The 15,635-nt window shown below is 34.2% G+C and overlaps 3 protein-coding genes across 3 annotated transcripts in view; 2 read left to right on the top strand and 1 right to left on the bottom strand.

The window, feature by feature from the left end:
- LOC129722705 (uncharacterized) overlaps positions 1 to 766 on the top strand; it is a 55,527-nt gene extending 54,761 nt beyond the window's left edge. The window contains exon 6 of the mRNA XM_055676425.1: positions 538 to 766. The gene's annotated coding sequence lies outside the window, so the exon portion shown is untranslated. The remainder of the gene's footprint in view (positions 1 to 537) is intronic.
- Positions 1 to 15,635, top strand: part of LOC129723146 (uncharacterized) — a 425,361-nt gene that overhangs the window by 261,967 nt on the left and 147,759 nt on the right. The gene's annotated exons all lie outside the window — the stretch shown is intronic.
- LOC129723074 (RNA-binding protein 34-like) lies at positions 695 to 3,275 on the bottom strand. Its single transcript, XM_055677071.1, has 4 exons — positions 2,818 to 3,275; positions 1,642 to 1,696; positions 1,262 to 1,582; positions 695 to 1,202 (listed from the first exon to the last, which is right to left on the bottom strand). Exons 1-4 carry the CDS (start codon positions 3,139 to 3,141, stop codon positions 757 to 759), a joined length of 1,146 nt encoding a protein of 381 aa, XP_055533046.1. The 5' UTR covers positions 3,142 to 3,275; the 3' UTR covers positions 695 to 756.

Genomic DNA, 15,635 nt, shown 5'->3' on the forward strand with positions numbered 1-15,635 from the left:
TAATCTGTATTTTACAGATTTTTGGCCGAAGTAACGGTACAGAATCTGTATATACAGATTTTTGTCGAAAAGTACAGATTTTTCGAAATTGACATTAATTTTTAAAAACAATCCAAATTTTATTTCATTAAATAGTAAGCAAATTAAACATATTTTCAACTCCTCACACGTTTTAAGCTGAAAATTTCGTTTATGTACCATAAAAACTTAAAATATACAAAGTTTTTTATGTTTAAACAATACAGATTTTTTTTACAGATATTTTTGTTCCAGATACAGATTTTTTCAAGGGAAAACACAGATTTAAATGTGGCAACCCTGATCACATGGTTGAAGTCATTTGAAACTTGGGCAAAAAATGTGGCTGCAAGAAATATTGCTGGCGGATATTTCAAAAACCGCATCGCTAATTGAACTGAATTTCTGTCTGCGTCGCTCTAATCACTCTGCATTTAATGAACTATCTCAAAAAACATTATCATTCAAAATCCCAATTATCCAATTCAAAAATAATTAAAAGCTTGTTTTTTTTTACAGAATAAGGATCCCTTATCTAAAGATCAAATTTTTGACGGCGAGGAGAAAAATTCTATTTAAACGGATATGTAACGCTGTACAAAGTAGAATAAATATAATAAACAGATTATAACAGATTGTAGTTGTTCATATGAATATCTGCACAATGAAAAATTGCTTTGACTAATCGAAGTAATGCAATTCTTTTATTTCACTGTAGTAATATAAACACTATGTTATTCAATATAAAGTTCTTTTCGATTTCCCTCTGCCGTTTCCGGTTAACTTCATGGCTAGCATTTTTTTCTTACGCTCAGCATTAGTTTTCGTCACCTGCTTCGGGCCTCTCTTGGCTTTCGCAAGATTTCCGCGAAAACCATCCATCGATTTGTTTTTCGAAAGCATACGATCATCAATTTTGCCAGGCGTCATGTCACCTGTGGCTACCACGTTTTTCTTCAGTAGATTGCCTTTTTTATTTCTTCTTGTGTTTTGATGGCGTTGATCAACCTTCATGATCCGGAGTGGGCGTCCGTTCAGCAGTTGTTGGTTGAGTTTTAGGGCTTTTGCAATGGAAACACCTTTTTTGAAACACACATAACCAATGTATTTTCCAGAAATCTGTCGTACATACTCGATGTCACCGACCTTGCTAAAGAAATCGTATAACTCATTATCAGTAGTATCTGAAACATTTCGATATAAAATTTCGATATAAATCACATTACTTGATGCAAGTAAATACCACGGTGTATATTTCCAACAAAAACTGTTGAAGTGTGGTGTCCTAGTTGTTTTTGTGATTGTAATGACACTCTAAGATGATGGCCCTCAAAGTTGTGTCCATTCATGGTACAAGCTGCTTGTGCCTCTTCCTTAGTTTCAAAGCGAACATAACAGTTTAACGCTTTTGCCGTTTCACGATCTTTTTTTTTTAACAGTACTTCACCATCCAATGATCGAAATCGCACGGTTAATATTTTACCAAAAGGTTTAAATATTTGTTTTACTGCAGATTTTTTCGTGGCTTTAGGCAAATTACCTACGAAAACAGAATGTTCAGTTCCTACAAATACGGAAAAAAGTTAATAAGGCTTCACAGTGGCTATCAATTGATATGAAAACCTCTAAAATGTTTTTCCTTCAAATTTGTAAGTTCATTTGGGTTTGAAATGACAACCTCAGAACAGCGTTGCTAAACGAGCGAGAAGCATAACATAGCCACTCCTTTCTGCTTGAGAATGAGATGTGTGCTACGCTTCTCCAGTCGTTCGCACACACACCTTCGAGACACTCTTTATTATTCACGCACTTGCCAGAGCAGCAGCCAGCATACAACCGCTCGCAAATTCTCTTCTATCTTTTTACTCACGCCGAGTACGCGAGTACTCGAATAAGAGTACTTGACAAGGAGTGCTTGAAAAAATGTGCCCGAAAACGAAAATGCTTCGTTCACCGACTCACGCATGCGGTTTGTCAATCGCTGAACTGATGCCAAGCAGTTTTGCATCGTGCACCGACAGCCGAAAGTGGGGTGATAAATCGCATGCTTGAACGTGTAGGGTATCGGAATACCTACTCGCAGTGATGCCACATTTTTATCTGTATTTCGAATCTCAGGAAATCACCTTAGTGATATTTCAATCTGTATACAAATCTGCATATTCACTGAACATATCCCTTAGAAGAAAAAATACGCAATATAGTTTGTTCATTGACTCATTTATGCACACGTTTACGCGTAACATATAAATATAATGAAAACTCCAACACGCTCAATAGCATTTGAGTTCATTTTCGATTTTCAACTACCTATATCGAAAAGTTTATTTCGCGACCTCATGAAACCAAAAATAAAACTGTATAGTTCTGTACTATTTCTAGAAAATCTGTAATTTGTATATACAGATATCTGTATGAAAAACACACAAAAAATCTGTATAAGTACTGATAAATCTGTATATGTGGCATCCCTGCCTACTCGTCGAAATATTCTTTTTGCCACTCCGCTTCGTCGTGCCTTGTCACTCCGTATCGTCATAATGCGTCTTGACGGTCTTGACAATCACCTCCGCTGGTTGTGCTCGCGAGAAAGGGAGGTACACGCGAGTGGGAAAGTACACGAGCGAGAGTGTGTGCGAGAAAACTCGCAAGCAGCAACGCTCAGTAGTGTGAAATGAAAAAAGTAAAAGAGAACGAGAAACAGTGCGACAGGAGTATCTCTAGTGTGAGATTTTGGTAGCGGCGAGAACGCCACTTGGAGTATCGCATGCTTTTTGCGAGCGAGTTTAACAACGCTGCCTCAGAATCAGATTCACTTTCGGAAGTCAAAACATCTTTGTCTGTATCTAGTTTTAAGCTTTTTTCTGTATTTTTTTTGGTGTTTGCCTTTTGAGAATGGTTTAACTGAGGAATACCCTTTTCTTTCGCTAGTGGATTACCGGTTTTATCGCTTCTTTTCAAGCCGCAAGTAGCACTTTCGAAACCTTCGCTAATTTTTTTTGTGGCCTTTTTTATATAAGTAACTTTTGGATTTTTGTGTACTTGTTGAAATAAAGAAGCTTTTTCTTTTGCGTTAACGAGGCCTCCTTTTTCACATATTTTAGTTTTTGTCACTTTTCCCATGGTAAATATAAAAAATGTGTTAATATTTCCGCCTGTAGATCGTTTTACGAACTTGTCAGTTCGTATTGCCTGTCGGCAGCGATGCCAGATTGGAAGACATGTCTTCAAATTCAAAATGCAAGGGGTGATTCGCTCGTTGGGTGTTCGTTAGGCGTCGTTCACGAATTTCATAACGCATGAAGGGGAGAGTCTCCCGCACAGGGTTGATATTTGTTGACACTCTTGAGTGAAAGTGAAAAAACCCGATAAAAAGACCCTCCTATTTTTCCTCATATTTAGTACATTCTCGTTGGCACAATCGCCCGATTTCGATTCCGACGAATCAACTGATTGTTGCAACAACTCTCATGGGAGTTTAACAGGGGGGTTTACCGATTGACCAGTATACGAAATCGGTCGACGAAAACCAACCAAATCGAGTGATTTTAGGGTGATTTCGTTCGAGCCCATATACGAAACCAAACGAAACAGGTAGATTAATCTTGTAATAAAATTGCCTAAACCATCGGTGGATCATATTCTAAATCCAATTAAATCAGATTAAATATGCAGATTAGTAGAGAGATTATTTTTGTTCAAGCATACTAAATAGGCTGATTAATCCATGTATAGAGTTGAAAAACAAACAAGTAATTTGAAAGTTAAGTTTTAATTTGACCTTTTATTTTAACTTACAACACAGCCGATCCATACCTTCAGTAGCACCTCTGAACCGGGTAATCCTCCTATTAAAGTTATCGAACCAACCGGTTGAGCTTTAGCTGTTGCTCGTACAGCCAGGGAGTTGAATAAGGGCTTTGAATCGGCTCCAATCCCGATAACTTTTCAGTGCCCTGTCAATAAACGGTTTCTGTTCCAAGCATCTGAACAAAACAAATAATTTATTCGGTTAAAGAATCATCAAAGGTTTCCCAATATTCAGATTGTTCTTGTTTTGAATTAATAGATCACAATCTTACTCATTATCATTATATAATAAATTCTCTTACCTGAGATGAAAGACAAAATAAATCTTTTACGAAATGTAGAAGTGCAACAGGAAATTTGTCTGAAAATTAAAAACAGTTGCTATCATCTGTTAATGATTAAAGAAGTCACATAAACGATTCATGCAAATGTGAGTAATTGTAAAATACTCAAGAATGTGTTTCTACTTACCTGAAATATATAGAATTATCCGACGAAAAATCTTATGCTGCTTCTACTCCCGGAACCATTTTGAAAAACACTACGAAATCGTATTTCGTTTGCTTACTAATCAACATAAAACATATCATCGGATTTTACTTTATAAAATAAAGTGATCTTATAACAGATTAAATTCACATCTTACGAGAACTGATTTAATTATCCAAGAAATCAGGTGACAAAGATAGTCAACATACGTGGTTTGACGAAATTGACTGATCAATATGTCGATTGCACAAACACCCGATTTAGTTGATACATGCGTATAATACCATCTGTCAAAATTTTTTATCGGGAAAGCATCCATAAACGTTATTTTTTTACAATCCTTTCAGAGTTCTCCCTTCCCGCTTTTTGCATGGAAGTGAACTGTCAAATAGGGATGGGCAATACTGAAGAAAGTATCGATACTTTGGTATCGCAATACTTCAATAGAGCTTTCTACGCCAGATCTCACCAATACAGGCTTAGTCTGTATCCTAATAAAATCGATTTGTTTTCAACCAAAAAATCAGCTGATATTCAATTTCGAAAAGTATTGCACTTATGAATCCTAGTTCATTAGTGTTACCTGTTTTAACAAACTTTGTTTTAGTGGAAAATCAGATGAAATAAAACTAAAAATCGGCTTACAACTTGAATAAAAGCTCGGGGCAGGAGGAAATTTTTTGTTACTACCAGCGTGTTGATTATTTGCAACAAAAATTAAACTTGTATTAGTGAAATCGACCACTAATACCAGCGCAGACAGGAAGGTCTATGAACTTCGATACCAGGTATCGAAGTATCGGGTGAAGGAGTATCGATTATCTGCAATTTTTTTCAAAATCATCATTCAGGAAGTATCGATACCGGTACTCATCTCTCGCGGTAAGTATCAATGCCAAAAATACTCGATACCGCGACCCCTTGTATCAATACCGTTGGTATCAATGCCGTTGGTATCGATATCGATGCTATTATCGCCCACCCCTACTGTCAAAACACCTCATTATATTCCATGCGATGGAAGCAAGACAACAAAATCAGTTTATCAGTTAACGAAGATTGTCAAGGCATCGGTCAGTGTCAGTGAAAAAGTGTTTCGGTGAGGTTCATTTTGGTATAGTGGACTGTTTGTTTTTCTTTTTCGCTTTGAAGTGAAGATCATTTGGTTGGATTTGTCGTCAAATTTTATTCCGTAACCGTGAACGATGCGCGCGATCTATTTCATCTGAGTATAACAGCACGTTACTAGGACGAAAATCTAGTTATCTGAAAGAGTGCTGCGATCATTGGAAGTGAAAATTGAAAATGATTGGCTGTAATTTTCGAAGAATTTTGCTGGGGAAAATGACTTTTATCAGCACTGCTCCCGCATAAAGCCCTATTTAGAGTACCAAGCGAAGTGAGAATCTCATACAAAATGTTCTTTTTTTCACGCTCGTGAAAAATGCAACCTACAAAAATTTCACTTCGCTTAGAACTGTAAACGAATTCTATCCAGCGAAATCGAAGGTTGTGGATTTTATCTTTTTCACTTGGGTTTACTTTTTCTACGCATGCAAACGCTAGTGAAAAAAGCAGCAGCAAGCGAAAACTTGCGTGCATTTATATTCTGTCAATTGCAGCCAATTTTCACTTCGCTCGAAGTGTAAACTCGTGAATTTCGCTTCACTTAAACTGTAAACTGCGGCTGGTGAAATACTTGCGTGTCCCACAAACGGGTTTTCACGACAGATTTCGCAAGCGAAAATTTACGCTTTTTCACTTGTCAATTTTTTCACTTCGCTTGGAACTGTAAACTATGTTTAATCAATAACCATAAACGGATAATAATCCCATACAGTCGGGACTATATCCTGAACTAGGTTTTAGGCACGTTTTATGGTTGCGTAGAGGGAAAGTGGGGTTACGGAGATAGTTACGTAACTGTGATGTTTGCTCGAAATTGAAAATTTCGGAGTGGGGTCATGCCGTCACCCAAATAAAAAGCACTCTAATGTCAGAAATGAACGTCATTCGAATGCATTTTAGGGGTCCGAAAAGTGAAAAAAAATTACCAAAAATAAAATAAAATATAATGTATTATTTGTTGTTGAGAAAAATTTATAAATTATTTAGTTATTGCGCTTAGCGGGAAAAAACCGGGAATTTCACTGATTAACGCTAAGAATACTCACAAGCACAATTGTTGAGTAAAAAACGGAAAAAACCGCACCAGACAACTGCTCGCCAAAATTTTATTTAAGTCAGATTTTTTTGAAACTTTAAGGGAATGAACAAATACATATGGATTGTGTTTCGGCAATTCCAAATTTCCTTTCCATAGCTGAAAGCCCGCACGTTTCCCTTGAGATCTCTCATAACATTTGGCACAACAGTGAAGCCGGCCTTTTAAGTCACTTTCATCCAATCTTTCTTCAACTCAAACTCGTTCTTAAACACCTTGGACGATTTTCGAACTTTGGCCTTCCCTATGATCCAGAATCTTTCCCCTGAGATCTCTCATAACATTTTGCACAACAGTGAAGCTGGTCTTTTTAGTCACTTTCATCCATTCTTTCTTCAACTCAAACTCGTTCTTAAACACCTTGGACGATTTTCGAACTTTGGCCTTCCCTATGGCCCAGAATCTTTCCACCGGACGAATCTCTGGTGAATTTGGGGGGTTGGCGATTCTTGGTACAAAAATACGTTATTTTATCTATACCAATCCAATGTCGATTGCGCGTAATGGCATGTTGCCAGGACCAGCCAAAGTAATGTCTCGCCTCCGTGGTACCGCAGGAACAGGGGCCTATAAACGTCAACATTTTGCCTACCAATCATAAATTCATCACGGCGGTAATATTTCGTTTCGAATGCTTACAAACCTTATCTTAATCATTGAAAGTGCACATTGTACTGAAAACAAATGTTGAGCTCTTGTTTTTTCGCATCTAAAACGACATTTACTCGAGAATAGGTCTACCGACAAAATGGGACGTTTACTCTATTTCACTTGTTTTAGGGAAAACCAACCAAAAAGTGGGTACCAGAAACGCTGGTACCAGAATCAATGAGTGGTAGATGGAAAATGTATGGAGTTTGACAGCCACAAGAGCCCCTGCGCAGGAAGGGCAACAGATGCTTCTGGAGGCACTATGTGCGGTAAATTTCACTGTTGATGGTACCCGTTGTGATGTATGGTTTACTCAGATTACCGCCAGAGCAAATATTTTATGATAAATTTGTCCACTTTCTTCTACCTTATGTCTTTTAGAACATCAAACCGTGAAGCGGCAACGTAGAACTCCAGCCCCTGTATCTGCTTTGCGTCTGTCTTGATATGGATTTCGTTATCGATAACCACACACAACAGTTTCGGTAACCACTCTCGATACAGCTTCCTTACGCAGGATTTGGCCGCTGTGTTTTGTTGATCACGCCAGTTCGGTGCCTTTTTTCCTTGGTGCTACATTCCGATTCGGAACTTGACCTTCTGTTTATCATACACAGACTTCGCAACCAACTGTTAAGTGTACAGGACAATTGCGGGGCTAGCGCTACGATCCTACTGACACTAACAGTCTCTCCCGAGCCGGGACTCGAACCTACGACAACTGGCTTGTTAGGCCAACACCGTACCTCGAGACCAGCTGAGAGTTCGGTGCCTTCCGGACCTTGAATACACGAATCCCAGCCAGAGCTTTGAAAAATCCTTTTCTAAAAAGACGCTTGAACGTTTTCTCGTTCAGTGTCATGCTTTCCTTTTTGTGCGATCCTTCGCTCATTTTCAACTTGTATCTGCAGCATGTTCAATTTCAAAGAACGGTGCAAAGCAGAGCGAATGTGGAACGAGCTGCGGGCAACGTTTGCTTCCGCAAAAGGACCGCCGCTTTGTCTTTCATGTCCGTCATAAAATCGTCTGCCGGCATTCACATACCGCTTTTCGTTTGCGTTCATGATCGACCGAAAAAACAGTCAATCAGTCTCCAGCATTCAGCACTTGTATCTGCAGCACGTTTAATTTACACGAAAGGTTCAAAACAGAACGAATTGCAACGGGCAGCGTGCGTGTTGTTTCCGCAAAAGCAGCACCGCCTCGGCATTCTAGTCCGTACGGGAAACTTCGTACAATGCTTTGACTGCATTACCATTACGTTTTTCGTTTATGTTCATGATCGACCGGAAAAACAGTCAATCAGTCTAAAGCATTCTTACGTTTGAAGCGTCGTTTGTTCTTTGCTGTATATTTCTACTGTGATATTTGAATAAAAGTGAAAGTTAATATGGCTCAGCAGAAAAGGAAGTTTCGTGATATGGTGCGTGATTTCTTTTTCGAAAATGTAAGTGGTGTTTGGTGTAAGATCGGCGGGGAAGAAGACAAATGTAAATATTATCAGAAAAAAATTGATGCAGGGAATTTTGTGCGACACTTTCGTAACACGCATTTCACGTTGGCAAAAACGGTTGGCGTGAAACTAATTACAATTAGAAACATGCCTCTGTGTTCCATTGATTGGCCGGAAATGCGGGCACTATTGGATCCGATTGGAGAATCCTTAGGGTGTACCTTCACGTCAACAAATGCACTGGAGTTTTTGAAAACTGCTGCAAATCGAATTAAAAACAAAATAAGCGACGAGCTTCAAGGTAAACTATTTTCATTAAAAATAGACTCGGCTTCTCGTCACGGACGGCACATTCTTGGGATAAACGCTCAGTTTATGAAGGATGACCAAATCAAGGTTAGAACTCTTGGTAAGTATATCTGAAGGAATAAAAGTAATGATAATTAACCTTACTATCAGAAGGGGCTCTCCTTCAAATATTAACCAGGGTAAAACTATTTTTCTTCAAAACAACGTGTTTAAAAGAAACTCAAAACTTATAACCGCGTTTTCTAATAAACGAGAGTTAAAAAACGTGTTTACGTTTTACGCGGTTTTTTAAATAATCGCGAACACAAATCTTGGAAATTTTCTTTTTATGCGATTTTTTGAATAGAGAAGTTTCACAAAAAATATCCTAGTTTTAATATTTTCTATAAATTGTCATTTTTGATTTGGTTGAAACTTTGCATAGACGTTTCTATGGGCGAAAAATGCCATTTTATGCTATTGGTTCAATTTTAATTTTCGGGAACAAGACTCATTTCTGAAAAGCTATTGAAAAATGCTCTTTCGGGAAAGTATTGATGATTACAAATATTCTAGGGCTGAAAAGTTTGCTTGGTCGGTGTGACGTTTTCGACAAAGTTGTAGATAGAAGTTTTGTCTCTCCGAAAAAAATATACATTAAAACATTTTTTTTTTTGAAAAAAAAGTTTAAAAAAATTTAAAGTTAATTATCTAATAAAGCTCATTTTTAAAAAATCTATTTATTTTTATATAAACTACAAAAGATTACCCAAACAATGTTACCGGTCCGATCATGGAGAAATCAGGAAAAAAAGTTATGATATTTTGAAAAAAAAAAATTTTCACAGGGTCCGTTTTTTATGAAAGAACGAAATTGTTATCTGTAACTAAAGAGACTATGCCAATCAAACGAACCGTTATGACTGCAAAAATATTCTTAATCCCCCATAGAGTGCTCTATTGGAAATTAAAAACATTTCTACAGCCAAAACGGTTTCAATAATTGGCATAGTGTGTTCGACAAAGTTGTAAATAACAGTTTTGTCATTTCGGAAAAAAATGTCCCTTGAAAAATACATTAAAAAAAATATTTGTTTTTTAAATATAACTTTTTTTTTCTTAATTTCTCCATGATCGGGTCGGTTGCATTGTTTAGGTAATCTTATGTAGTTTTTATAGAAAAAAATGAGCTTTTTTAGATAGTTAATTTTTAAATTTTCTTTAAATTGTTTTTTCAAAAGAGAAATATTTTTAGTGTATATTTTTTCGAAAAGACAAAATTATTATCTACAACTTTGCCGAAGATGACACACCGATCAAACAAACCGTTTTGGCCCTAAAAATAATTGTAATCATCAATACCTTTCCAAAATAGTAATATTCAAAATTTTCTCAAAATGGGTCACGACCCAAAAAATTTAATCAATAGCACGAAATGGCATAATTCGCCTATATAAACGACTATGCAAAGCTTCAGCCAAATAAAAAAAGGTCGATTAAATTGGTTGCCCGTTTTTTGTGGAATTGCTCATTATCGAGGCCGCGTTAAAAAGACATTAGTGTATATAAATCAGAATCGCGAAAGTTAGTTCCCTTTTTGTTTTAGGAATGGTCGAGGTTAAGAAAAAACAGACGGCAAAATTTTTGAAAACCAAGATACTGGATGTGTTAAGCATATATAACGTTGGACTTGAAAACGTTTTTTCCGTTACATCGGATAATGGGTCAAACATGTGCGCTGCTGTACGCGAATTGCAGAGAGCAATTGAAGCGGAGATCGCCGAAGAGCATGAAGATGAGAACGGTGAAATGGAGCATTGGGAAGTTCTTTCGAATGTTCTAGACGAGTTCAAGGACAGGGTAAGCTTAGTGAGGTGCGCTGTTCACACAATGCAGCTTGCCGTTACTGATGTTACAAAGCTGTACGAGGACAATATAAAAGCAGTGACTAACATCGCCAAAGCTCGCCGCAAAATTTCCTATAAAGCGTATTTCGAGGCAGAAGGGCAAGCGCTGCCGCCGTTATACGCAAAGACAAGATCGGGTGGAGTATTTAAAATGGTAGAGCACTTCAACAAATTTGAGACGTTCTACGTTAAGTTGGGTGCAATACACAAAGAACTAGGTACCATAGAAATAAAAAAAGTTGGCAAACATTGATCACTTTTTGATAGCAGATTTAGATAACAATTGGAAATTCGTCAATAACTTCGTGCAAGCTTTTTCTCCAACTTACGAGGCTACAATCAAATTTCAGGATAAGCACGTTGGGTTGTCGGATTTCCATATGTTATGGATCAACACGATCCGAATGACGAAGTTAATACACAATCCAATGGCAGAAGAACTTTCAAAGAATCTCTTGAAACGATTGAAGTCTCTAAAAGAAAACATGCCGTTCAAAGCCGCCATTTTGCTGTATCCCCGATTTTACTATGCCGATTTTACTATGAGGATTCACGTGTGTTTACTCCTGACGAGAAAGAGCAAATACGGGTATGTTATCAAATTCAGATATTTTTATATTTAAAGATTAATCTAAACTTTTATATATTATATACTAACATCTGATATTTAAAATTCAATATTTATTATAGAATATTTAATATTTAATGTAATATTTGATATTTAATTTTTAATGTATAACGTTTTTTATTTATGTTATATTTTATATTCAATATGTATTCTTTTATATTTTATGTTTATTATTTAATAGTTAATATTTGAAATTTAATTATTAATATTCAATATAATATTTATTATTTAATATCAAATTTTCAATATATAATATTTTATATTTTTCGAATATATTTCATATTAAATATTTACCATTAATTATTTAATATTTAATATTTAATATTTAAAATTCAATACTTAATATTAAATGTTTAATATTAAATATTAAATATTAAATATTAAATATTAAATATTAAATATTAAATAATAAATAATAAATATTAAATATTAAATATTAAATATTAAATATTAAATATTAAATATTAAATATTAAATATTAAATATAAAATATTAAATATTAAATATTAAATATTAAATATTAAATATTAAATATTAAATATTAAATATTAAATATTAAATATTAAATATTAAATATTAAATATTAAATATTAAATATTAAATATTAAATATTAAATATTAAATATTAAATATTAAATATTAAATATTAAATATTAAATATTAAATATTAAATATTAAATATTAAATATTAAATATTAAATATTAAATATTAAATATTAAATATTAAATATTAAATATTAAATATTAAATATTAAATATTAAATATTAAATATTAAATATTAAATATTAAATATTAAATATTAAATATTAAATATTAAATATTAAATATTAAATATTAAATATTAAATATTAAATATTAAATATTAAATATTAAATATTAAATATTAAATATTAAATATTAAATATTAAATATTAAATATTAAATATTAAATATTAAATATTAAATATTAAATATTAAATATTAAATATTAAATATTAAATATTAAATATTAAATATTAAATATTAAATATTAAATATTAAATATTAAATATTAAATATTAAATATTAAATATTAAATATTAAATTTTAAGTATTAAATATTGAATATTAAATATTAAATATTAAATATTAAATATTAAATATTAAATATTAAATATTAATTATTAAATATTAAATATTAAATATTAAATATTAAATATTAAATATTAAATATTAAATATTAAATATTAAATATTAAATATTAAATATTAAATATTAAATATTAAATATTAAATATTAAATATTAAATATTAAATATTAAATATTAAATATTAAATATTAAATATTAAATATTAAATATTAAATATGAAATATTAAATATTAAATATTGAATATTAAATATTAAATATTAAATAATAAATATTAAATGTTAAATATTAAATATTAAATATTAAATATTAAATATTAAATATTAAATATTAAATATTAAATATTAAATATTAAATATTAAATATTTAATATTAAATATTAAATATTAAATATTAAATATTAAATATTAAATATTGAGCATGAGCATGAGCATGATTGATCGCCCGCGGTTGCTACTCTGTTATTGCCAGGTCAGCTGTATTTACACAGGGAACCAATTGATGATGTTTGAGATTAACATACATCCTCAATGTGTAAAAACTGGTGACCTCAATCTTTTTATTGGACAATACCAGCGCCGGCCGCATCCGAATGCAGATCAAATAAGGAATGTGTATAGGAATATGATGACATGATACTCGCTTTGATGGAAGCCGAGAACACCTCTGCACTTCCACGAGAAATCACTGGGAGGTTGGATAAAAGGGTAGGGTTTGTTGCAGCATAGTTCGTTTTGGTAAACGGTGCGCTGCCACCGAGTCTCTCTTACCGTATCACGTCTTTTATGACAGCCACCGACGACGTCGACGATCACGATAGCGTTAATATTCCTAACCGATATCCACGAAAGTTCTCGCATAATACACTCGAAAGACTGAAAATTTAACGGTTATTAGGCCAGACAATATATTTTAAATTGCATCCACAACCATAATCGCAATATGAATATACAAGCAAATCGGAAGGTAATTACTTTCTGCGGCCTTGCGTAATTTTCGTTAATTGAACGTATCGCACTATACTACGCGTTTTAGTTCCAGCAAGTGTTATTTTATTGATTGATTTTATTGATTGAACCTAAGTCAAACCCTATTGAACAACCGTACGTCGAACGCGAATAGATGGCAATTATACCACTGGGAAATATATTGAAAAGCATTGTCGTCAACCATGAAATGATGGATTATGCGCTCGGGAAACTACTCGGGAAATTTTTTTATACTTAATTAAATCAACAATTATACCGCGCGCGACATGTGTTATAAGCCGGCCATTGTAAAGGTAATCTTGAACGCGTTGAAGAAGCTCGCTAACGTAGGTAGAAATGAACTAAGTATCCTAATGAATTCAAAAACTGGCAAATTTCCATGCATCCAAAGCCCGTAAATTTCAAAAACGAAAAATTGCATGAGTTTTTTTAAATGCCAAAATTGTCAATATCAGAATACAACCGGCATAGACTCGTAACACGCAGACTTACGAGACACCAAATAATCACTCAAAAGTTGAATATATGTAACAGTATTTTTCAAAAGCTGTAAAAATCATAAAACTTGACGGAATACCCACAAAACTATGCCTTATTTTAAGTTTGCTAAATGTTGAAAATATCATGCTTAAGATCCAAAAGAAAACCCGCAAATATCTGCATTTGAATAATCTGTATATAAATAATCTGTACACGAGCCCGTGTAACCTGCGATCTGCGGACAACTCCACACATCTAGCAAGCAGCTGTAGTTTGCAACTACTGCTCAAAATAAATCTCTCATCGACCTCACACAACACCCTCACTCGTTTATTAGATCATAGTGAACCTGTAAATCAGAGAACCGACAAGGCACCCACCGTCAAGGCAACCGTCAACATCAAAACAGGCGAGCTGTATAATTTTTGGTGTGGTAGCCGCCCCATCGGGGAGCCCCCCGCCGACCCTCCAACACACAGGCTTACTAATTAGATACAAAGCCAATTCGTCTGTGTATCTCTCGCATAGTTATCGACTCAAGAGTTACCTATTGAATGAAAAAACTAGTAAAATTCCATGCATTCAAAGCCATAAAAATTTAGAAAATTCAGATACACTTTTTTCTCAGAACAATGCGCATAAATGTATATAAAACCGAGCAGAGTTCCAACTCCATTTGAAAAATGCCAAACCAATCGCAATCAAAGTATGTTTCAATATAATTGTTTGAAAAAAGAAAAGTTTATTTACGGAAATATTTATCCAAAAGCTAGAAAAATCATAAAATGAAATCCGCGATTCTATGAGACAATTCCAAATATCATGCGCCAAAAGTAAATTGTAAGGATTCTATATACTAAAACTATCGACGTTAAAGCAAGACCCATATTCAACGATTTGATTAGAAATTTATGTGTGCCTATTACCTTTCATAAACACAATTCATCTATTCCATCTCTCATGAACTCTAATAGACAACAATATTCCACATAACCACATAACAATAGGGGTCTTCACATCGAGCTCGTATACGAACACCCAGCCGTAAACTGTGTATCTTCCGTTACTCGTCAATGGAGGTGAGTATTTTTACGGCTGGGTATTTGTTTACGAGCTCGACATGAATACCCATAATATAAATCTCCAAGAAAGCACCCTAATTTAACTCTTTTTCCTATTTGGACAATCAATACAACTATACAATTATTCAGGAACAATAAAAACAGTACGCTACGTCGCTGCGCAAACTGGTAACTACGCGGTATCCGGTGGCATATAAAGCCTGTATCAGACTAACCGTTGCAGCGGTCAACCGCCACCGTTCCGTTCCTCCTCGACCAATCAGAACACAGCGGTTGCAAAAAATAGAATTATTTCTATTTTTGCCGCCAACCGTTCCCAATCAATTTGTTGACCAATTTTACATAAGAAATGCTATATTTGACCGTTGGGAACGGTTGGTGGCAAAAACAGAAACAACTCTATTTCCCGCAACAACAACAAGCGACGGTCGACCGCTGTGTTCTGTTTGGTCGAAAAAGAACGGAACGGCAGCGATTGACCGCTGCAACGGTTAGTCTGATACAGGCTT

This window comes from Wyeomyia smithii, chromosome 1 (genome assembly GCF_029784165.1).
Source record: "Wyeomyia smithii strain HCP4-BCI-WySm-NY-G18 chromosome 1, ASM2978416v1, whole genome shotgun sequence".
Classification (NCBI taxonomy): domain Eukaryota; kingdom Metazoa; phylum Arthropoda; class Insecta; order Diptera; family Culicidae; genus Wyeomyia; species Wyeomyia smithii.